The sequence below is a fragment of the Microcaecilia unicolor genome, chromosome 5 (genome assembly GCF_901765095.1).
Source record: "Microcaecilia unicolor chromosome 5, aMicUni1.1, whole genome shotgun sequence".
In the NCBI taxonomy this organism is placed as follows: domain Eukaryota; kingdom Metazoa; phylum Chordata; class Amphibia; order Gymnophiona; family Siphonopidae; genus Microcaecilia; species Microcaecilia unicolor.
In genome coordinates this window covers 217,593,987-217,617,336 of record NC_044035.1, presented here as the reverse complement: position 1 = coordinate 217,617,336, position 23,350 = coordinate 217,593,987, and the positions used below count along the sequence as shown (strand labels likewise).

Here is a 23,350-nt window from a genome sequence, read left to right as displayed (position 1 = left end):
ATTAGAGTGAAATCCTGACTGAGAATCGTGTAATATTGAGAACTTGTTTAGATAGTCTGTGAGTTGTTTGGTCACTATACCTTCTGTTATTTTGGTAATTAAGGGGATGGATGCTACTGGTCTACAGTTCGTTAGTTCATTAGCATTTTTCTTTGCATCCTTGGGTATAGGGGTGAGTAAAATGCTACCTTTTTCCCTTGGGAAGAGTCCATTTTGTAGCATAAAGTTCACGTGGTTTGTTAGGTCCATTATAAATTGTTGAGGGGCCGATTTCATGAGGTTGTTTGGGCATATATCTAGTTTGCAGTGAGATTTGGTGTATCTTTTAAGCGTTTGTGAGATAAGATCTTCCGGTAGTATTGTGAATTCAGTCCAGATCCTGTCTGCTGGATAGATTCCAGGGTCTGGGTCCAGGCAGTCTAGGAGTGTGGTGTATTCGATGTGGCTAACAGGTATTTTAAGTCGCAGTTGAATGATTTTCTCCTTGAAGTACTTCGCCAAGTCGTCAGCTCCTGGTGTGTCTATGCTGTTGTTGGTGACTGGAGTGGTATCTAATAATTTATTCACAAGTTGGAAGAGTTTGTGTGTATCTTTTTGTAATTTGGTCCAATTTCAGTTTTGTAGTATTGTCTAATTTCAATATGTAGGTTACAGTTAAGTGATAATGATTTCTCTTGGTTATCCCTCCAACAATTCTGCTACTGCTAACAGTGCCAGAAGGGACAGATCTCTATAGAGTATACAAAAGAGAATGACTTTTTTTGTCCGTTCCCCCCCCCCCCCCCCACCCACCCTTTGACGTGGGCAAAAGCAATGTATTCTTGTAAATAGATATATTACTGAGCAAATTTGCTTGTAGGTTAGAAGTATGAATTGAATGTGAAAGCAAATAAGGACCAAAGGTAGAGCCATGAGAAGGGAGAAAACATAATTGTTAGATTGCCTATAAATAACAATTAACTCTTGCTAGAATATGGGGCTTATTTTGTGATAATCCACACTAGTAAGAAGCCTATAACCCTCCTTCCATATCTTAATCAAATTAGTCATAGTGTATTATACCCCCAAATCAGAAGACCACAATTTGTGTCACTCTTTTTGCAGACTGACCATCTTGATACCAAATGGACATGGATTATATGGTAAACCCTGAAAATCTTCATCCATTTCATTCCATCTGGCACAAGTTTGTGCTCTCTGTTGAAGACTAATCCGACAATGTTGCATCTGCAAGTGATGTATTAAATAATTTGAAAGATTTCATTTTCATTTTACTTGTTCAAATAGGGAAATCCTCGTCTGCTACTTGCAAAATGTCACCTAGAGCCCTACAACCTGCAACCACCCATTGTTGAATAAGTGACTGCCCCAATCCCGGTTTAAATTGAGGGTTACCTAATAAATCCAAGAAGGGGGATACTTTCAGAGAGAGATTTCAGAATCTCTGCCACCTAAAGGTTCTAAGCCCTTCATCCAATGAGGAAAACCTGGCAAATGAAGCAGTCATACCATCAAAGTCACTTGCCACTAACATACCAAACTCTGGAGGTAAATAATGAGTCACTACATTATATAGCCCCTGAATCTATCTAAGTAATGCCACTACATTATACAAACGTAAATCTGGGAGCAGAATACCCCATTGTGTCTTTTCTGGTCAATTTATGATAACTTTGTTTGAGATTTTAATGCAACAAATAAAATGCTGTATTATGCCACTATACTTAGAGCGGCATTTTTGAAAGGGACGTCCACATTTCGATTTGGACATCCTTGCAAAACGTCCTGATCCAGGGGCGAGGAAACCCGTATTTTCAAAACAAGATGGACATCCATCTTCCATTTCGAAAATACTGCCAGGGACGTCCAAATCCTTAAATTTAGTCATCCTTGGAGATGGACATCCCTAGTTTCTGATTTTCAGCGATTTTCGAAACCAAAGACGTCCATGTCGGATGCAAGTCATTTGGTCATGGGAGGAGCCATCATTTCTAGTGCACTGGTCCCCCTGACATGCCAGGACACCAACTGGACACCCTAGGGGGCACTACAGTGGACTTCATAAATTGCTGCCAGGTACATAGCTCCTTTACCTTGTGTGCTGAGCCCCCCAAAACCCACAACTGTACACCACTACTATAGCTCTTGCGGGTGAAGGGGGGCACCTAGATGTGGGTACAGTGGGTTTCTGGTGGGTTTTGGAGGGCTCGCTGTTTCCTTCACAAACGTGGAGGGGGGATGGGGGGGGATGGTGCTGGGTCCGCCTGTCTGAAGTGCACTCACCCACTAAAACTGCTCCAGGGACCTGCATACTGCTGTCACGGACCTGAGTATGACATCTGAGGCTGGCACGACATATTTTTAATGATGTTTTTTTAGGGTGGGAGGGGGTTAGTGACCACTGGGGGAGTAACGGGAGGTCATCCCCGATTCTCTTCGGTGGTCATCTGGTCAGTTTGGGCACCTTTTTGTGCCTTAGTCGTAATAAAAACAGGTCCGGGTGAAAACGTCCAAGTGTTTGTCAGGGACGTCTTTCTTTTTTTCGAATATGGGTCAAGTACGTCCAAGTGTTAGGCACGCCCAAATCCTGCCTTCACTACGCCTCCAACATGCCCCCTTGAACTTTGGCCGTCCCTGCAACGGAGTGCAGTTGAGGATGTCCAAAATCGGCTTCTGATCATACCAATTTGGACGTTTCTGAGAGAAGCACGTCCATCTTCCGATTTATGTCAAAAGATGGGCGTCCTTCTCTTTCGAAAATGAGTCCAATAGTCTTCTCTTTTCCTAGCAGCCAAAATGGCAGCATCTGAAGGGGGTATAGCAACTTGGGCAATGCCACCATTTTAAAAAGTGCAGTTTGGTCACAGAAGGATAAAGGTACATCTTCCATCTATCACAAAGGTATCTAAGATTCTCTAACTTATTATACGCATTCAAGTGATACAACTCTGGGGTTACTTTATGTTCCAATTTTGCCTTATTTTCATTTATTAACCTTTGGAGTGGACTAATACAGCTACTACACTATCCCCCGGATTTTATATGGCGCAACTTAAATTGTGCACGCAAATCTGGTCGTATTCTGAATTTGCACATACAATTTAATTACTTAACGAGCCAATCAGCACCAATGATTGCCACTTAAGCAATTTTTGACACTAATTGGCATTAATTAGAATTTACACTCACAATTTGCTAAGCATATTCTGTAAAGTGGTGCACGTAAATTCCAATGTTCACTGCGAAAAAGATGGCATAGCTGTGGGTGTGGAGTGGGCGGCTGTAGGTGTTCCGAAAATCTACGTGCAGGGTTATAGTATAATACACTTGCTCTGCTCCTAACTTAGGCGCCTGTATTTACACCAAGTTTTACTTGGCATAAATGGAAGCATCTAGAGGTAAGTGCAGGTATGGCCAGTAGGCATATGACGTATTCTATAAACTGCGCCTAAATCTAGGCACGGTTTACAGAATACACCTAGGCAGAAATATTTTTGGCACCAATTTTTCAGGCACCATGTATAGAATTTAGGCCTGTATCCTAAATTAGGAATGAAATTCTTTGTGTTACCTTTATTAATTTTTCTAATTGTGCGGCCTCAGTCTCTGGTTACTGCTTTTCGTGTCTTCTCTTAACTCTCTTTCCAGAGCACCTGTCCATTTCATTTTTCTCTCTCCTCCTGTCTTCTTCACCTCCATCATTAGAGCCTTCTCTGACATAAAAATGTTCCTTTGTCTTTCTTCCATGTATTTTTCTGCTTCTTTGTCCACTTAGATTTCATTCATTCTTACTATCCAGTCTTCAACCTACAGCTTTCATGTAATTTCCTTCCTTTTATTCCCCAGTCTTTCACTAACTCTTCCCTCTGTCCCCTTCTGCCATTCAGCATCTCCTCTTACCCTACAACCTACCCCACCTCGCCATCTGCCATCTCCTCCATCTCTTTGTCTTTCTCTCCCCTGCCATTCAGCATCTCCACTCTCTACCCCCCCCCCCCCCCATCAGCAACTATCCAGCATCTCCTTGATGTCTCCCTCTCTATCACTGCCCTGCTATCCAGCAGCTCTCAGTGGTATTTATTTATTGTATTTATTTGAATTCAGCGCACACCTTTTTCAGTAGTAGCTCAAGGTGAGTCACATTTAGGTAAACTAAGTATTGCCCTGTCCCCAGAAGGCTTATAATCCAATCTAAATCTTAACGCGTGCTAACAGAATTAGAGTGCGTTATGTGCCATATGGCCCATAGTTTTAAAGTAGGATGTGCAGCATTTAACACATGCTAACTCTGTTATTGCATGCTAAGCTTTAGTAAAAGGGACCCTAAGTTTGTACCTGAAGCAATGAAGGGTTACGTGATTTACCCAAGATCACAAGGAGCTATAGTAGGATTTGAACTGGGCTTCCCTGGTTCTTTGCCCACAGCTCAAACTATTAGGCTGCTCTTCCACCTCACTCCATTATGCTCTTTTGTTTATTTGGCAGGGATTTGTCAACATTTTTAAGCCACTTTCTGCTAGCAAGCGTAATCCCATCCGGGTCCTGTCTCTCTTCAGTGACATTTCCATAGGTGAGTGCCATGCATGCTTCAGCTCTGAGCTGTGTAAGTGAGCTTCTGATATTAGGGCCGCCGAGAAGGGGGGCAGGGGGGGGGCAAAATTCCCTGGTCCCGGGCCTTCTTGGGGGGCCCAGCCCCGGGGTCTCCAGCTTGGATCAATGGCAGGGCGGTGGTCCACCCCTGCACTAAAAAAAAAACCTCTCAATCGGCAGCACAACGCCAGCGTGCAGCGCATTATGTCTGCGTGAAAGAAGCAGATCGCCTCGGGCATGGCCTTCCCTCACTGTGGCCCACCCTTCTCTGATGTAACTTCCTATTTCCGTGAGGGCAGGACACAGTGAGAGAAGGCCGGGTCTGAGGCGATCTGCTTCTTTCACGCAGATGCGAGGTGCTGCACGCTGGTGCTATGCTGCTGATTGAGAGATTTTATTTTTAAATGCAGGGGGCCAGGTGGCTGAGGGTAGGCAGGTGGAGACTGGGGGAGGGGCTCAGATGGGAGAAGGGGGCTGGAGCTGGAACTGGGGTCTGAGAAGGGGCAGGTGGGAGAACAGGTCTGGGGCTGAAAAGGGGGGGCAGATGAGAGAATGGGGCTGGGGCTGGGACTGAAAAGAGGGGTCGTAATGCAAGACAGGTGATAGAAGGAGACTGGAACTGGGGGCTGAAAAGGAGGGCAGGTGGGATAAGGGGGCTGGTACTGGAACTGGGGGCTGAAAAGGGGCAGGGGCTGAAACTGGGGGGACTTGGGGCTGAAAAGGGGACAGAGAGAAAGTGGCTGGAGCTGAATCTCAGGACTGGTGGTGGGAGAAAAGGACTGGGGTTGAAACTGGAGACTGGTGGGATAATGGGGCTGGTACTGGGGGCTGAAAAGAGGGGGCAGAGAGAGAGAGAGGGGACAGATCCTGGATGGAAGACAGAGAGAAGGAGGGCAGACCCTGGATGGATGGGAGAGGGAGGGCAATGGTAGATAAAAGGGGCAGAGAGAGAGGGTAAACTCTGGATGGAAGGGAGAGAGAGAGAGTATAGACAGGTGGATGGAAGGGGCAGAGATAGCAGATGCTAGATGGAAGGGAGAGAGAGGGCAGACGGCCTGAGGGAAAAGCAGCTGCAGGGGAAGGCCACGCAGCAGAATGTAGATCAGCGCTGGAGGATCGTTCTGCTGGCGGGGCCTTGGGGTTCCTTGCAAGCCAAGGTACTTAACAGTTGCGGCAGGAGGGCGGCAGCAGCGATCGGGGGGAGTGTGTGGTGGAGGCAGCAGCGATCAGGGGGGTGGTGACAGCAGTAGCGATGTGGGGGGGGCAGCGGTAGCAACGATCCTGGGGGGGGGATGGCGACGATCCTGGGGGGGGGGTGCAACGGCGGCCTTGACCCGGGCCCAGCTCAGTCTCTCAGCGGCCCTGTTAGATACTACTTAGATACCAAAGGTAGTCTGAGATTTACTGCTGAAATAAGTGAGATTGAAAACCAGAGAGTGAGACTTTTCAGGCACTATATCTGGAATGTAAATCTGGAAAGTCTGAATGTTGTATTGCTTTGGAAATTAAAGAAACAACTTAAAATTATGAGTGGGAAAGTGCGGGGTACAAATGTAACAAAAAAAAATTTGTTATCTGTCTTTGATTTTTATTTAAAATGAATTTCTCAATCCCATATGAAAAATAATAATAAATACAGAGGGCAGTTGCTGCACAAAATAGTTGCTTGGACAAGATTTGCTTTCTTTCTCTTCCTTTGTGGACTTGCAGGCTCACAGTGACTCAAAAGGCTGGTGAGCTTCCACAGCACCCAAAGTGAGAAAAGCCTAGAAACATATGAAAAGAAGAAAACATAGCAAAATAGCACATGCCATGGTAGAGATAGACAAGGGTACCTTTATGTCCTTAAAAGACCAAATAATGAGGGTCTTAAGGGTCCAGTATTCAGCAGTATTTATTCGATTAGTAGTTATATCTGCTAACTGGATACGTTGTGGTGGCTGGGATATTCTGCAGCACTTTATGGACAGTGCTGTTAGATAGCCTTACAGACTGTCTCAGCACTATCAGGATAGTGCTGGGTTGGTCTATTTTTGGAGCTAAGGCAGAGCGGTGAAATTATCTAGATAACATTAATATTCAGCAAAACAATTGTCCTAAGTTGTCTGGATAGCAGCATTGAAGCAGCAGCATTAACCACAGTATTTGGATATTCAGTGCCAGCCACTATCCAGATACTCGTTCTGAAAATCTGGATTTGTTTTAGCCATGGTGGAAGGCACAAGTTTTTTTTCAAATTAGACATAGAATAAGTAGAAAGGTATGTAACAAGATGGAGAAAGCCCAGATCAGATGTCTGGGAGACTCTTGCATTTGAAGACACTCCCCAGTGATAGATAGTGAGGATTTGCTGAGGGCAAACTAAAGAGGAGAGAGATTGAGGATACAAAAATAGATCAAGTATTAAGAAGTCAGAGGTAAGTGGGAAGAAAAAGAAGCCATAATAATTTTTTCATGTATCTAAAAAGCATTCTTTCAAGACACAAGATAAGGCAACAAGAGTAGGCTTAAACATAGGCAAGTAGAAAACACTGGAAACAATTCTATAAAGATTAGGACCATAAAACAGCATCTGGGTGCCGAATAGTCAGGAACCGTGCTATTCTGCAAAAACAGGTGAACACATGTGCAGCATGGTGCACACATATACATGCCCTAGAAAGGTGTGTATTTTGGGGGACAGTGGACATACATGGGGTGGGACCAGGAACCACACATGCATGACACATTGCATAAGAATTAGATTCAATGAAAGCACCAAATGAACATGCCAAATGTACACCTGCTATTAATAGGAAAAGAAATGTCTCTTTTGACCTGGAGAATTGGTTGGTGCATTGTGTTTCCGGCTGGTGTCTCAGTGCACGGTCAGGCCATTCTCTAACTAGCAACCCTTCTGCTCTCACCTAACCATTTACAAACTCATTAACATCCACACCGCTTAATCTTGCCGTTTTCTACCAAACACCCTGTCCAACCCTCTAACCACTTGCCCCTCGCTCCGTAGCCCCCCATTCAACTTCTCCAAGAGGGAGGCAAAGGAACAAAGGAAAACTTCTGCAGAGAGGAAAAGAAAGCCTCTGCAGAGGGTATACAGACCCAGTAGAGAGTTCATGGACATGACAGTGGAGCTATTTATTTATTACATTTGTACCCCGGGCTTTCCCACATACAGCAGGCTCAATGCGGCTTACATAGTAAAAGAAAAAGCATTACAAAGAACATGTAAGAGGAATATTATAAACTGTGATAAACACATTTTCAACAATGCCCAAGAATATATGAATTGGAATAGGGAAGGTAGACAAGGATAGGAAAGGTAAAATGAAAGGAGATTGGGAGGGATATGGTAAAAAGGATGGAGAGGAGAACATAGTAACATTGTAGATGACGGCAGAAAAAGACCTGCACGGTCCATCCAGTCTGCCCAACAAGATAACTCTCATGTGCTACTTTTTGTGTATACCCTACTTTGATTTGTACCTGTGCTCTTCAGGGCACAGACTGTATAAGTCTGCGCAGCACTATCCCCGCCTCCCAACCACCGGCTCTGGCACAGACCGTATAAGTCTGTCCAGCACTATCCCCGCCACCGGCTCTGGCACAGACCGTATAAGTCTGCCCAGCACTAGCCCCGCATCCCACCACCGGCTCTGTCACCTGATCTCGACTAAGCTCCTGAGGATCCATTCCTTCTGCACAGGATTCCTTTATGCTTATCCCACGCATGTTTGAATTCCGTTACCGTTTTCATTTCCACCACCTCCCGCAGGAGGGCATTCGAAGCATCCACTACTCTCTCCGTGAAAAAATACTTCCTGACATTTTTCTTGACTCTGCCCCCCTTCAATCTCATTTCATGTCCTCTCGTTCTACCGCTTTCGCATCTCCGGAAAAGGTTCGTTTGCGGATTAATGAGAAGATTGGAGATTGAGTATAAGGGAATTTGAAAATAAGGTGAGAGGTATAATTGGTGTCAGAGTCAGTGTCATCGTCAGAGCCAGGAGTATTGTAGGTGGGCTGGTAGAATTAAGTTGGTCCATTAGGATAAGCTTGCTTGAAAAAATGGGACTTTTAACATTTTCCTGAATGGTAAATAGTTGTTAATTGCTCGAATGGGTCTTGGTAGAGCATTCCAAAGTTGACTACCCAAAAAGAAGAAACTTGATGCATAGTAGGTTTTGTATTTGATACCTTTGCTGTTGGGAAGGTGTAAATTGAGATATGTTCGTGATGACATTGATCTATTTCTGATAGGAAGGTCTATCAAATTGTTCATATAGTTAGGGGATTCTCCTGATAGGAGCTATGTGTGCACAGGTTCAGATTTGATACAGACAATAGTACACCTCTGCAACCAGATGGAAGAAGACCTACAGTCCATTGCCTGGAGGGAACAAGCCCTGCCAGTTGGCCTCAAGGTCACTACAGCTCTAGCTTTTTTTGCCACAGGATCATTTCAACTGTCTCATGCTGCATTGCTCAGTTTCTACAGATCTTTCTCCAAAGAGTCACCCAATATATTCACTTCCCTGAGCAAGAGCTGGGAAACACCAAACCATGACAGACTTCTGTCAGCTGTCATTCTTCCCCACTGTGCCCACAGACACAGTGCTTCTCTTCCATTCATGCTTGTCACCACCAACAGCAACACCCAGTACCTGCATTAACTATGGCACAAGGACTAACGCACAAACACACACAAACATTGCAAAATACAGACACACAAATAAGCAATGGCACGGGGCATGTCCAAATGCACACACACATGCACTGAGACACCATTTCATTTCATTTATTATCATTTACAAGCCACTCTTATCCAGAGCGGGATGCAAAACAGCAACACAGTGCATCAACCAACACTCCAGGTCAAAGGAGACATCTTTCCATTCTAATTAGTTTATATAGCAGGTGTAAATGTTGATGAAGCATGCACATCCAGTGCTTATAGAATACTAGTAAATAAGGCCTGTTTCTGACAGAAATGAAACGGGCGCTAGGAAGGTTTTCCTTGGAGTGTGTATGTTTGAGAGATTGTGTGTGAGAGTGACTGTGTGAGAGAGAGAGTGAATGTGCGAATGTGTGTGTGACAGAGAGAGAGAGTGAGTCTGGGTGCGAATGTGTGTGAGAATGAGAGTGTGTGCGAGTGCGTATGTGAGACAAAGTGAATGTGAGAGAGAGAGAGAGTTTGTTTCACACAGATACACTGTGTGTGTGAGACAGAGTGTGAGAGAGTATGTGTGCGATACACAGACTGTCTGTGAGACCGAAAGTGTATGAGACAGAGTGTGTGTGAGACCGAGAGTGTGTGAGAGTGACTGTGTGACACATAGAGAGTGAATGTCAGTGTGAGACATAGTGTGAGAGACTGTGAGAGTGAGAGAAAAACACTGACTGAGTGTGTGTGAGAGAGAGAGAGTGTGTGTGCCACAGAGATACCTCCCCCTCCCTCTGTGGTCTGAGGAGCCCCTCCCCCTCTGGTATGAAGACTCCCTCCCCCTTGGTCTGAGGATCCCCTTCCCTCTGGTCTCAGGACCCCCTGCCTGTCCCCCCCTCTGCGTGGTTTGCAGGACCGTGCGAGTGTGTGTGTGTGTGACAGAGAGAGTGAGACTGGGTGCAGGTGTGTCTGTGAGAGAGTGTGTGTGATTGTCCTCTGTTCCCTGCCCCCCTCCAGCCAACCAGCAATTCTCCTCTCTGCCCTGCCCCCCCCTCCAGTCACCCAGCGATTTTCCTCTATCCCCTGCCCCCCCTCCAGCCATCCAGCGATTCTCCTGTGTCCCCTGCCTCCCCCTCCAGCCAGCCATCGATTCTCCTCTGTCCCCTGCCCCCCCTTCAGGCACCCAGCGATTGTCCTCTGTCCCCTGCCCCCCCTCCAGCCACCATTTGATTCTCCTCTGTCCCCTGCCCCCCTCCAGCCACCCAGCTATTCTCCTGTGTCCCCTGCCCCCCCTCCTGCAGCCACCCAGTGATTGTCCTGTGTCCCCTGCCCCCTCTTCAGCCACCCAGCGATTGTCCTCTGTCCCTTGCCCCCCCTTCAGCCACCCAGCAATTGTCATCTGTCCCCTGCCCCCCCTCCAGGCACCCTGCTATTCTCCCCTGGCCCCCCCTCCCCCTCCAGCCACCCAGTGATTCTCGTCTCCCCTGCCCCCTTCCAGCCACCCAGCTATTCTCCTGTGTCCCCTGCCCCCCCCCTCCAGCCACCCAGCGATTGTCCTATATCCCCTGCCCCCCCTCTAGCCATCCAGCGAGCCCCCACTCCAGCCACCCAGCGATTGTCCTGTATCCCCTGCCCCTGTTATTGAAAGTCCTGGCTGTCTCGAGTTCGTTGAATCGTTCCCTTAGTCCTGCCTTCTGATTAACCGCCCTCGACGTCATCACGTTTTGACGCGAGGGCGCATCAGAGAAAGATGTGACACCGTTACGAACCCTTCAGTGAAGCCACGGAGTCAGCTTCAGAACTTTGGAGGTGCGTTTTATTATAGTAGATATCATACGAGTGTGCTCTCTGGTCCCTCCCAGTGCATGTCCATTCTCCACCCCAAACATGCCACTTTTGTAGGCACATACTTGCGTTTGCCATGATGTACACACATTTTTCTCCTCCCTGTTGTCTTGGCACTTATCTGCTATTTCTAGGCTTGCACTTGCCACCTGTTTTTATAGAATTACCCCTTCCCCTGGATTCTATATATAGTGCCCAGATTTGTTCACCTAATTTTGGGCATGTGCCCAAGATCCATGTGTAATTTAATTGAGTAATGAACCCGTAACTATCAATAATTCAGTGTTAACAACCAATTATTAAAGTTAATTGGCACTCATTAAAATTTACGCTGTAGTCCCGTCCCTTGCCCTTGGGAGGGGAAAACACTTCAGCCGTAGAGAAAAATCTGTTTGGCTGGAATAAGAGAGACAAATCTGACTCAGATTTAGCGCAACCAAGTAAAATCTTTATTGGTATTTCTCTAAACCAATACAAAATGATTTTTCTCTCTGGAGCAGTTTGTCACCCAGAAAAGCCAGACACTCAGACTGAATAGCAAAATCTGCTCAGCAAAGCTTTCTCATTCTGCACTTATATACTGGTGTAAGTTTCATTTCTTCTAAATCATAATCTATTCTAATTTATCGGTCATATAAGGATTTTCCTGTTTTCTTCATTATACATACAGTGGGGGAAATAAGTATTTGATCCCTTGCTGATTTTGTAAGTTTGCCCACTGACAAAGACATGAGCAGCCCATAATTGAAGGGTAGGTTATTGGTAACAGTGAGAGATAGCACATCACAAATTAAATCCGGAAAATCACATTGTGGAAAGTATATGAATTTATTTGCATTCTGCAGAGGGAAATAAGTATTTGATCCCCCACCACCAGTAAGAGATCTGGCCCCTACAGACCAGGTAGATGCTCCAAATCAACTCGTTACCTGCATGACAGACAGCTGTCGGCAATGGTCACCTGTATGAAAGACACCTGTCCACAGACTCAGTGAATCAGTCAGACTCTAACCTCTACAAAATGGCCAAGAGCAAGGAGCTGTCTAAGGATGTCAGGGACAAGATCATACACCTGCACAAGGCTGGAATGGGCTACAAAACCATCAGTAAGACGCTGGGCGAGAAGGAGACAACTGTTGGTGCCATAGTAAGAAAATGGAAGAAGTACAAAATGACTGTCAATCGACAAAGATCTGGGGCTCCACGCAAAATCTCACCTCGTGGGGTATCCTTGATCATGAGGAAGGTTAGAAATCAGCCTACAACTACAAGGGGGGAACTTGTCAATGATCTCAAGGCAGCTGGGACCACTGTCACCACGAAAACCATTGGTAACACATTACGACATAACGGATTGCAATCCTGCAGTGCCCGCAAGGTCCCCCTGCTCCGGAAGGCACATGTGACGGCCCGTCTGAAGTTTGCCAGTGAACACCTGGATGATGCCGAGAGTGATTGGGAGAAGGTGCTGTGGTCAGATGAGACAAAAATTGAGCTCTTTGGCATGAACTCAACTCGCCGTGTTTGGAGGAAGAGAAATGCTGCCTATGACCCAAAGAACACCGTCCCCACTGTCAAGCATGGAGGTGGAAATGTTATGTTTTGGGGGTGTTTCTCTGCTAAGGGCACAGGACTACTTCACCGCATCAATGGGAGAATGGATGGGGCCATGTACCGTACAATTCTGAGTGACAACCTCCTTCCCTCCGCCAGGGCCTTAAAAATGGGTCGTGGCTGGGTCTTCCAGCACGACAATGACCCAAAACATACAGCCAAGGCAACAAAGGAGTGGCTCAGGAAGAAGCACATTAGGGTCATGGAGTGGCCTAGCCAGTCACCAGACCTTAATCCCATTGAAAACTTATGGAGGGAGCTGAAGCTGCGAGTTGCCAAGCGACAGCCCAGAACTCTTAATGATTTAGAGATGATCTGCAAAGAGGAGTGGACCAAAATTCCTCCTGACATGTGTGCAAACCTCATCATCAACTACAGAAGACGTCTGACCGCTGTGCTTGCCAACAAGGGTTTTGCCACCAAGTATTAGGTCTTGTTTGCCAGAGGGATTAAATACTTATTTCCCTCTGCAGAATGCAAATAAATTCATATACTTTCCACAATGTGATTTTCCGGATTTAATTTGTGATGTGCTATCTCTCACTGTTACCAACAACCTACCCTTCAATTATGGGCTGCTCATGTCTTTGTCAGTGGGCAAACTTACAAAATCAGCAAGGGATCAAATACTTATTTCCCCCACTGTATATGGTTATAATCTGTTACTTTTTGTCATTATACAAAAATGGCAATTTCCTTTATTCCACCATCCTCTCCTGCTTGTGTTCACAAGCACACTTAGTGGTCATTGGCTAATCCCTTATCTGTAAAGCGTAATCCCATCATGCAGCAACAGCAAACAAACAAGTTGTATGAAACACCTGGCTTCTTCTTCTCTAAACACATATTTGTGGAGGAACATCTTCTTCTTTGGAGGGTCCTCAGTCTCACTTCACCATTAAGGTTATATCAGTTTTTGTCTGCCACTTATGGGCCGCATAGCCTCAGTTCCTCATGTGTTTTTCCTTGTCATGTGCTTTACAAGACGTGCATACCAATATTTGCTATTTACTGATAAGGCTCATGTACTCTGTATACAGGCTGTAGTAGGGAGAAACAAAACTTATGCTGATGACAGCAGATCTGAGTGCTTGCAGGCCAGGCCTGCAGATAAGCATAGGGATTGTCACGTTCGTGAGTTCTTGTGTCCGTTGGGAGCACAGAGGTGAAGACTCAAACCTGTGCTCCATTAGGCAGCTGAGCAACCCCGCGGCTTCACTTGTGGTGACCACCGTTGCCCCGAAGGTTGAGCCCCCAGGTGCAGGCAGTCGACAGGACTTCCGGATACAGGCAAGGGTCAGACGGCAACAGGCAGAGAGCAGCTAGGTACAGGCAGTCGTAGGTCAGGCACCAAGCAGAGAGTAGACAGGAATCTAGCAGGAACCAGGTCAGTCAGCGAGCAGGACGCAAACAGGACTCAAGCAGGTAACAGATCAGGCGGCAAACAGAAAGTTGTCAGGACTCAGGCAGGGGTCAGGCAGAGGGCAATCCGGTGTTCAGGCCAAGGTCAGGTCGGCAGCAGGTGGAGACTATCTGGTGCTCAGGCAAAAGTCAGGTCCGGCAGCAGGCAGCGTGTTATCCGGTATTCAGGCAAAAGTCAGGTCAGGCAGTAAGCAGAGCGTAATCCGGTGTTCAGGCAAAGGTCAGGCAGCAGGCAGAGCGTAATCCGGTGTTCAGGCAAAGGTCAGGCAGCAGGCAGAGCATAATCCGGTGTTCAGGCAAAGGTCAGGCAGCAGGCAGCGCGTAGTCAGGATCCCAGCTGAGGTCAGATCAGGTCAGGCAGCAAGCAGTAGACAACGTCACACAGGAGCACACGCAGATCTACCAAAGTAGAAGCCGAAGCCCTGAGGGAAGGAGTAGATGCTCCTAAATAGCCCCCACCATCGGGAGCAACAGGAGTCAGCTGAGGAGCGAGGCTCCGGAGTGGCTGGCAGCTGGAGGGGGGTGGAGCCGTGGTGCGGGAACCCAATCTCGGCAGCTGGAGGCGGAGCAAGACCTTCCGCGTTCCCGTGTCCCGCACCCAGAAGAGAAAGAGTTACCGTGGCGACGGCCCTGCCAAGATGGCCGGCGCCCCCTCTGACCCATGCCCCCGGGCGAAGATGCGGTGTGTGGCCACAAGACCGTCGGCCAGGCCGACGCCTGACGCTCCCTCCCACGGAGGCGCGGAGCGGGCAATGAGCGCACAGGTGAGGAGCATGACAGGGAGGAATATACAATGCATATATCTAGTTGCACGCTATTCTGTAAGTCATGGCGTTTAACTCTACTAATGTGTAACTCAAAATGGAGCACGGCCATGGATGTGTTGGGGCATTCCGAAAAGTTGTGTGTGCAGTTATAGAATACAGCCTCAGTGTGCCTAACTTAGCCGTCGCATTTACACCAGGTTTCTGCAGGTGTAAGCACTATTTACAGAATCTCGGCCTTTATGTATTATTTCTTTTTAACATTCATTGGCTTGGAAATAATAAATGGATGGTAGATGTATGGAATAGTCTTCCAGTGGAGGTAGTAAAGATAAGGACAGTATCCAAATTCAAGAACTCATTGGAGAGTATTTCTGAGGGACAGGAAAGGACTCCAGAGCTTAGTAGTTAGCATGGACGATTAGATTGGCTAGGCCATATGGTCTGGATAGGCCATCATTTTCTGTGCTGTAATAGCACTTCTAAGAACTGTTGCGTATGACTTACATACTGAGATTAACAGCAGTTCTATTTTTCACCTCTTATTTTTACTTATTCCAATAATCTGATCACAATTTACATTTGTGACAAGTAGAGAAATGGAATCCTATATAATAATTCCCACCTCCAACGTTCTATGGGTCTGGCTGCCTGTGTTCGTGACTTGTTCGGAGTTGGTTTGCTAGGCTCCGTAGCACAGGCTGATGTCGCCCTAGCCATTATGAGTCAACATCAGAACCCCCAAAAAAAAAAAAAAGGTCAACAGCTGCCCTCCCGACTTACCGCTGTGGCTCAAGCCTGCCTGCTTCGCGAATTAGCCGCCCTCCCGGTTAATGAGTGACGAGACATGAGAGCGAAAAGCAACAGAGAATAAATAACGACGAAACGATCGAGAACCACACCGCAAAAACAACTTGCACGACGCCCTTCCACGCTGCCCCAACAACCCTCAAACATCGCAACCACCCTCTCCACACATACCAGTGAGAGAAAAACAAGGTCCTGCACGCACCTGTGCCGCCATAAAGACAGACTCCCCTATAAAGTAACAGAAGGTTGCTGGGTGGGGGAGGAGATCCTGAGACCAAAGGGGAGAGAAGGGGGTCCTGAGACCTGGGAGGGGGTCCTGAGAACTGAGAGGGGGGGAGGGGGGGCTGCAACCTGAGAGGGTGGGGAGGGGAGGAGGGGGTCCTCATACCACAGAGGGAGGGGGTCCTGAGACTACAGAAATAGGGGGGGGGATGTATCTCTGTCACACACACATTCTCTCTCTCACACACACTGTCTCTTTCACAGTCAGTGTCTTTCTCACTCTCACACACTAAGTCTCACACTATCACATTCACACTCTATGTGTCACACAGTCACTCTCACACACTCTCTCGGTCTCATACACTCGGTCTCACAGAGAGTCTGTGTATTGCACACATACTCTCTCACACTGTCTCACACACACTCTCACACACAGTGTATCTGTGTGAAACACACTCTCACACTCACTATGTCTCACATACGCACTCGCACACACTCTCAGTCAAACACACACACTCTCATTCAAACACATATACTCTTATTCTCACACACACACTCTCTCACAGACACACTCGCACCCAGACTCCCTCACTCTCTGTCACACACACACACTCGCACATTCACTCTTTCTCACACAGTCACTCTCACACACACTCTCTCAAACATACACACTCCGAGGAAAACTTTGCTAGCGCCCGTTTCATTTATGTCAGAAACGGGCCTTTTTTTACTAGTATAATAAGAAATCACAAATCAGAATATGAAGGAATAGTCTATCTAAACATTCAACCATAATAACTTTGGGGGGGGGGGGGGGGGGGAATAATGAAATAAATCAAATAAGGTAATAAAAAAAATCATTAAATGCTAACTTTCTGTCTGAAACTCCAAGCCAGCCATACAGTGATTGTCAGATAATTATGTGTGCATTCTCACTTTTTCACTGGACACCAGAAATTCTAGTAATTGTTTAGGATCAAAATCAAATAATGTTTGTTGGGGGTATGTCCAAGTTGGCGGCATGCTGAGCGTTTGCGTTGGAGCTCCTCGTTCTTCTGCTGTGATTAGAGATTTTCCTTTATCCTTATGCCTCATACCAAGCGTAAGGGGACAGTCAAAGTAGCAACCTCGGCTACTAGAACGTCCTCTCCTGTTCAGCAGTCCATCGAGAGATATGCCATGCAACCACCTACCTCATTATCCGTGAGGGGCCCTGCTTTCTCCGTGGGTGAAGATTCCATACCAGACTTGGGACTTGAAGTTACTCTCTCCCCTCCGGATCTTCAACCACCGCCGAATCCCGAAGCGCGCCCTCCTTGGCGTGACCTGCGTGACCTGGAAGAGGTCGATGTGGCGGTCTCGGTTCGAGGAACAGGAGCGGCGCAGGCTGAGGGAGGCCCGATGTCGAGGGCTGAACACCAAGCCCGGACTCCGGGGGATAATTCAGCAGTGACCCTGGAGAGCATTTTGACTGCACTCCAGAGAGTGGAAATAACGGTGGCCACTTCAGCAAAAGAAATTAAAGATCTTGTAAGTACTGTGGCGACTTTATCCCAAACATTTACTACAGCGCAGCAAGAAACTAAGGAGCAATTGGATGGTTTAAAGCAAGATGTTATTAAATTAAATGAAGTCTCCGTATCATTAATAAAAGACAATTCATCTACATTACGTAGATTAGAACAAGTTGAAAATTTCAATTGGAGACTCAACCTGAGACTCTTGAATTTCCCAAAAGAACTGGGGATTAATCCCATTGATGCCTTTAAACTATACTTGATGGAAGTATTAAGTTTTTCCTCGGAATCCATTCCACCACTTAATAAAGTATACTATATTCCTCAAAAGAAATCATCTGTAACTTCTCTTCCGGCTAACCCAAGGGAAAACCAAGAGGACTCTTTAAACATTACTGAGATATTAGAGACAAAACTAAACGTGAACTCTGAAAGATCAACATTAATAGTGTCGTTTATTTTTCAGCAAGACTTGGATGCTGTGCTACGTTTATATTTTTAAAAAATGCAGGCATTGTTCAGGGGTAAGAGAGTATGGATATACCCCGATATAACCAAACAAACTCAAGAAAGGAGAAAATTGTTCTTATTATTGAGAACAGAGGTTATATCTATAGGGGTCTCCTTTTACCTTAATTACCCCTGCAAATGCGCTGTAAAGTATTTGGGTTTAAAGTATATTTTTCATCAACCAGAACAGTTGAAGGCATTTATAAGTGTAAAGAAATTGGCCAGCTGTTAATCCACTTGAAGATAATGGAAAAATAAGTGAGTTAGGTTGCATGCTATGCATATTTTGTTATTTAATTACTTGGAAAATTCTAGTTTACGACCTTCCCCCCACTTATTGTGGTCTAAAGAAGATTTAAGTTTTTTTCCTCTCTTTGTTAATTTTGCTCCCTTTTTAGGGAGAAAATTATGTTTTGGTTAAAAAAATTTTTTCTTATCTGTATTACCTGTTCAAATTTAATAATTTGTTTAATTTGATTAAAACTAATAAATAAATAATAATAAAAAAAATCAAATAATGTTTACTCTCAAACATTTTTAGCACACATACAAGGAAATCAAAGAACAAAACTCATGTCCAGCACCAAGGCCCTAGAACATAAGACTAGGAACTCTTGGTGGCACTTCTGGGTAGCTCTAGAGATAGTAAATATTCTAATCTTAGATCCTAAAATAGTTCATCCATCACACGGAAATAACATATCAAAACCACCTGTCCATCTCTAGGCCAAATTTAGCAATTAAAGTGATCCTTTGTGTTACAACCTCCAAGGAAGATTCTAAGAACTCCATCAAGTTCAGACATGATATTTCCTTTCCAGATACCACACTGAAGTCAGCGTGGGCTGGTAATGACAGATATTGAGCCCTTGCCACTGGGGGTAAAGAGTCTGGTGGAAATTTCAAAATCTCACACACATATTTACGCACCATTTCAACAGAAGAACCTTGTTAATCTCTTGAAAATCTCCCATTTTTGACTCCAGTGGAGGACTGGCCTAGTGGTTAGGGTGGTGGACTTTGGTCCTGGGGAACTGAGTTCGATTCCCGGCACAGGCAGCTCCTTGTGACTCTGGGCAAGTCACTTAACTCTCCATTGCCCCATGTAAGCCGCATTGAGCCTGCCATGAGTGGGAAAGCGCGGGGTACAAATGTAACAAAAAAAAAAATGTACTAGTGTGTTGTTAATAATAGCAATAATAAAATTTATTTCTAGCCCTCTGAATCATTCTAAGCGGAGAGCAAAAATTACATACAAAGTAAAAATAAATCACAAAACAGGACAAAAATACATAATATAAAACTAATACAAAACCATATCTAACTACAGCTTAAAAATATACAATACAGTATCCAGTTCCAGTACCCTAGAAGGTTTCTCGGTAGTTTTGACAGCTTTCGATACATCAACCACAAATTTATTGGCCACATTAGCCAAGGAGGTATTAAGAAACAGCATAGCATCCCAAAGTGACTCCAAAGTCACAACTGACAGTTTGGGCAGCATTTGCACAGCAATACCAGAAGCACTACAATCTGGACAGAATCGCTCACCACTTGCTGCTCAGGATGTCTTCCATCTGGGTAGATGTGAGAAGAGGCCACTAGCAGAGGTCCCTTTACCAAGGGAGGAAGTATCTCTTCCCCTTCAGTCCCTTGCCCTCTGTCTAGAGCAGAGCTTTCGAGTTGCTGTGGAGCCAAACTTTGGGGGTGGGGGGGGGGGGGGGGCTAAGTGATACACTGCTAATACTGCTGCTAGGCACACTTCCTGTGGACAGAGCTGAAGGAAGATTTGAGGCAGGAACAGCAGGAGTTCAACGACCTTCGAGAGTGGTCTGCCTCAGTGCCGGGGTCGGCTGCATTGCTGGAGTTCATGACGCTATCTTGGTCTTCTTCCTAAGGGTACCACCATGGGTTACAGTGTCCACCTTTGGAGCTCTGGGAGACAGAATTGATAGAGGGGATGGAGAGTACCAAGTTGTTGGTTTATCCCAGGCTTTTGGACAACAGAAGGTCACTGTGGGCAGACTCAATTTTGATTATGAACAAAACCAAAGAAAATTGCCTGATTTGCTTCAGAGATGCCTGGCTAAAAGAAAATGACTTTGTAAGGTACAGCCAGTTACTTGATGAACAGGAATGTGCAGGGGTGATGGATGAAAACAAAAGAACAAAAATCCCATAGACAAAAAAAACAGTGAAAGTGTAGAGTGTGTGCAAAACTACTAAATATTTTTCAATGTGAAGGCCTCAGTGTGAGTTATGAGACATACCACAAGCCAATTGGTCAACTGTAATGCTCTATACTCTGTGAAGTGAACTGTTCCGTTTCAAGTTCACTCACAACCACACCATCACAGGACTTCATGTGTATTAACCAATATAAGAGAGCCAAGTAAAACAACAGGTTCCTGAAGAAGAAGGTTTTTTTCTTTGAAATGGATCTGTAGAACTGGTTGGCATCTCTTGTCAAGGAAGTTTGGGAAGATGCTTCAAGATAAGTGTACCCTGTTTGATTGACTTTTTGGCACCCTTTTTAATGAGCTGTGAATTAAAGGGTTGCTTGCTTTTTGTAGGAGGACCGAGCTGTTGTTTAGCTTTCAGTGATAGCATGGGAGCCAGCTTTTCGCAATTATTGGGGGTGCTAAACCTAGTGGAAATAACCCCTTCCTGGACATAAACAAGGAATTTTCTCAATATTGGGGGTGCTCAAGCACCCATAGAGCCGGCCCCTATGAATGATAGTGTTATTGAGTGTGTTTAAAACTACAGTTAAAAAATTATTATTAGTTTTTACATGTGGAGTTACATCGGTTGTAACATTTAACACAAGAGAAGCCTTGTGATTGTGTAGCTGTGAGTGAACTGAAATGGAACGATTCACTTCACAGACTATAGAGCATTGCAGCTAATCAGTTGTCTTGCAGTATAGTATGTCTCATAACTCACACTGAGGCCTTCACTTCACATTATATAATATTTAGTAGTTTTGCATACTCGCTGCACTTTTACTGTTTTTTTTGTCTATGGGAATTTTTTTCTATTGATCAATTGACTAATTCCTATTCGGGTTTTTTCTATTTTTGGATGAAAACAAAAGCCTGCAATTGGTAGACAGTACTCAGGCGTGAGCCCTCTCTTTGACGTGAAAGTTATGGCTTTTGCTGTCTGCGACTGACTGGAGATATCTTCAAAATATCTGGCTATCAGCCTCTCCTGTGCAGGTGGGGACTGTAGAGGCAGTGAGACTGACATGCAGAACAACCCGACCCCCAGAGCTTATGTCCACCTCCAGAACCCCTCACTGTTTTGACTTGGTATGGGCCTATCGGATAAAACATCCCTTCCATGACTATACCATTTGGGGCAGAGCCTGCAATCTGATTAGTCCAGTGCCTTCAGCAAATATAGAGCTATGTCACAGAAGTCAGTGGCAGAAAGAACAGATAACACTAGCAGAAGAACAGAAAAAATTTCAACAACAAAGAATAGAAGAAAAATGTTGACTATAAGAAGAACAAGAAGAAAGAAGTGAGCTCCCAGGAAAGGCCACCTGGGGACACTTCACTTTCTTTGAACATTTTTGGATAAGAGATACCCATGACTACACATATTTTGGGGGTTAGTTAGCAATATTACTCTTTGGAGGTACTGGGACAAGTTATTCCCGATGACTATCTCTCCAAAAATCTGTGATGTGTATCTCTACTGTCTCTATTTATTGCAATAGTCTATAATATGTAGTTATAAAATATGTAGTAACCGGTTTATAATTTGGCAGAATAAATTCCTGATACCAGGAATGAACTTAGTGACATTTTTTGTGTAAGTGTTGTAGAAGGGCAGTGCCCATTTCCCAAAGATCTCCACAACACTTCTGCACACGCTGAGCTCTAACTGTGTTTCAGCATTATATGAGATATGCCACCCAATGAAATACAGTAATATAACTTGTATCTTCTGTACATGTGGTGTTTCTGCACACAATGAAACAAGAAAATCACTTTTTTTTTTTAAACTCTTTTTATTAATAGGCAGATTAATTTTACAAATTTGAAAAACATATTTAACAGTTGGTCTCTTCTCAGAATAAACAAACATGAATGTTACTATATTTTCTCCCTCTCCCTCCCTCCCTCCTCCCTCTTCCCCCCTCCCCCCAGGAAGTTTACTATTTCTGCTAGTGCATATCTATCTTTTAATGTTCAGTCCGTAAAATCCGCCCCTTTCTTTCCGAGCACTGTACCAAAACCCTCATCCACACCCTTGTTACCTCTCGTTTAGACTACTGCAATCTGCTTCTTGCTGGCCTCCCACTTAGTCACCTCTCCCCTCTCCAGTCGGTTCAAAACTCTGCTGCCCGTCTCATCTTCCGCCAGGGTCGCTTTACTCATACTACCCCTCTCCTCAAGACCCTTCACTGGCTCCCTATCCGTTTTCGCATCCTGTTCAAACTTCTTCTACTGACCTATAAATGTATTCACTCTGCTGCTCCCCAGTATCTCTCCACACTCGTCCTTCCCTACACCCCTTCCCGTGCACTCCGCTCCATGGATAAATCCTTCTTATCTGTTCCCTTCTCCACTACTGCCAACTCCAGACTTCGCGCCTTCTGTCTCGCTGCACCCTACGCCTGGAATAAACTTCTGGCCCCTACGTCTTGCCCCATCCTTGGCCACCTTTAAATCTAGACTGAAAGCCCACCTCTTTAACATTGCTTTTGACTCGTAACCACTTGTAACCACTCGCCTCCACCTACCCTCCTCTCTTCCCTCCCGTTCACATTAATTGATTTGATTTGCTTACTTTATTTATTTTTTGTCTATTAGATTGTAAGCTCTTTGAGCAGGGACTGTCTTTCGTCTATGTTTGTGCAGCGCTGCGTATGCCTTGTAGCGCTATAGAAATGCTAAATAGTAGTAGTAGTAGTCCAATTTATAAATTCAATATCTTGCTTCGTGCTGATGGTGTCAATGTGTCCCAAAAAGGTGCCCAAGTTGAACAAAATACATCCCCTTTTTTTGAGGCTAAGTCCGATATTCCTGAGCGTTCCAAGGTACAAAATTGAATCATTGACGAGCGCCAATGTGCAATCGTGGGGCCAGCCGGATCCAACCACAGCTGCAATATCACCTTCCTTGCCATCAACATAGCTTTTTTTAGAAAGATTTTCATGCCTCGTGGTATAGGGTTCTGTATGTGGAAGATGTCAAACAATTGATCCGGTGATGGGCGCCAAACAATTTCCCAAAAGGTAGAAACATGCCTGGTCAGGGCTATCCAAAATTGTTTGATTCTCCTGCAGGTCCAAAACATATGACCCAAATGGGCCTGCTCCTCTGAACATCTTGGGCATTTACTATTTTCTCGCAGAGTAGCCCGATAGGCTCTGTGAG

The 23,350-nt window shown here is 45.3% G+C and overlaps 1 protein-coding gene across 2 annotated transcripts in view; it reads left to right on the top strand.

The window, feature by feature from the left end:
• DNMT3L (DNA methyltransferase 3 like) overlaps positions 1-23,350 on the top strand; it is a 232,382-nt gene that overhangs the window by 131,348 nt on the left and 77,684 nt on the right. For both annotated transcript variants that reach the window (XM_030204938.1, XM_030204937.1), the window contains one exon: positions 4,486-4,570. In XM_030204938.1, coding sequence (XP_030060798.1) covers positions 4,486-4,570 — 85 coding nt within the window. The remainder of the gene's footprint in view (positions 1-4,485; positions 4,571-23,350) is intronic.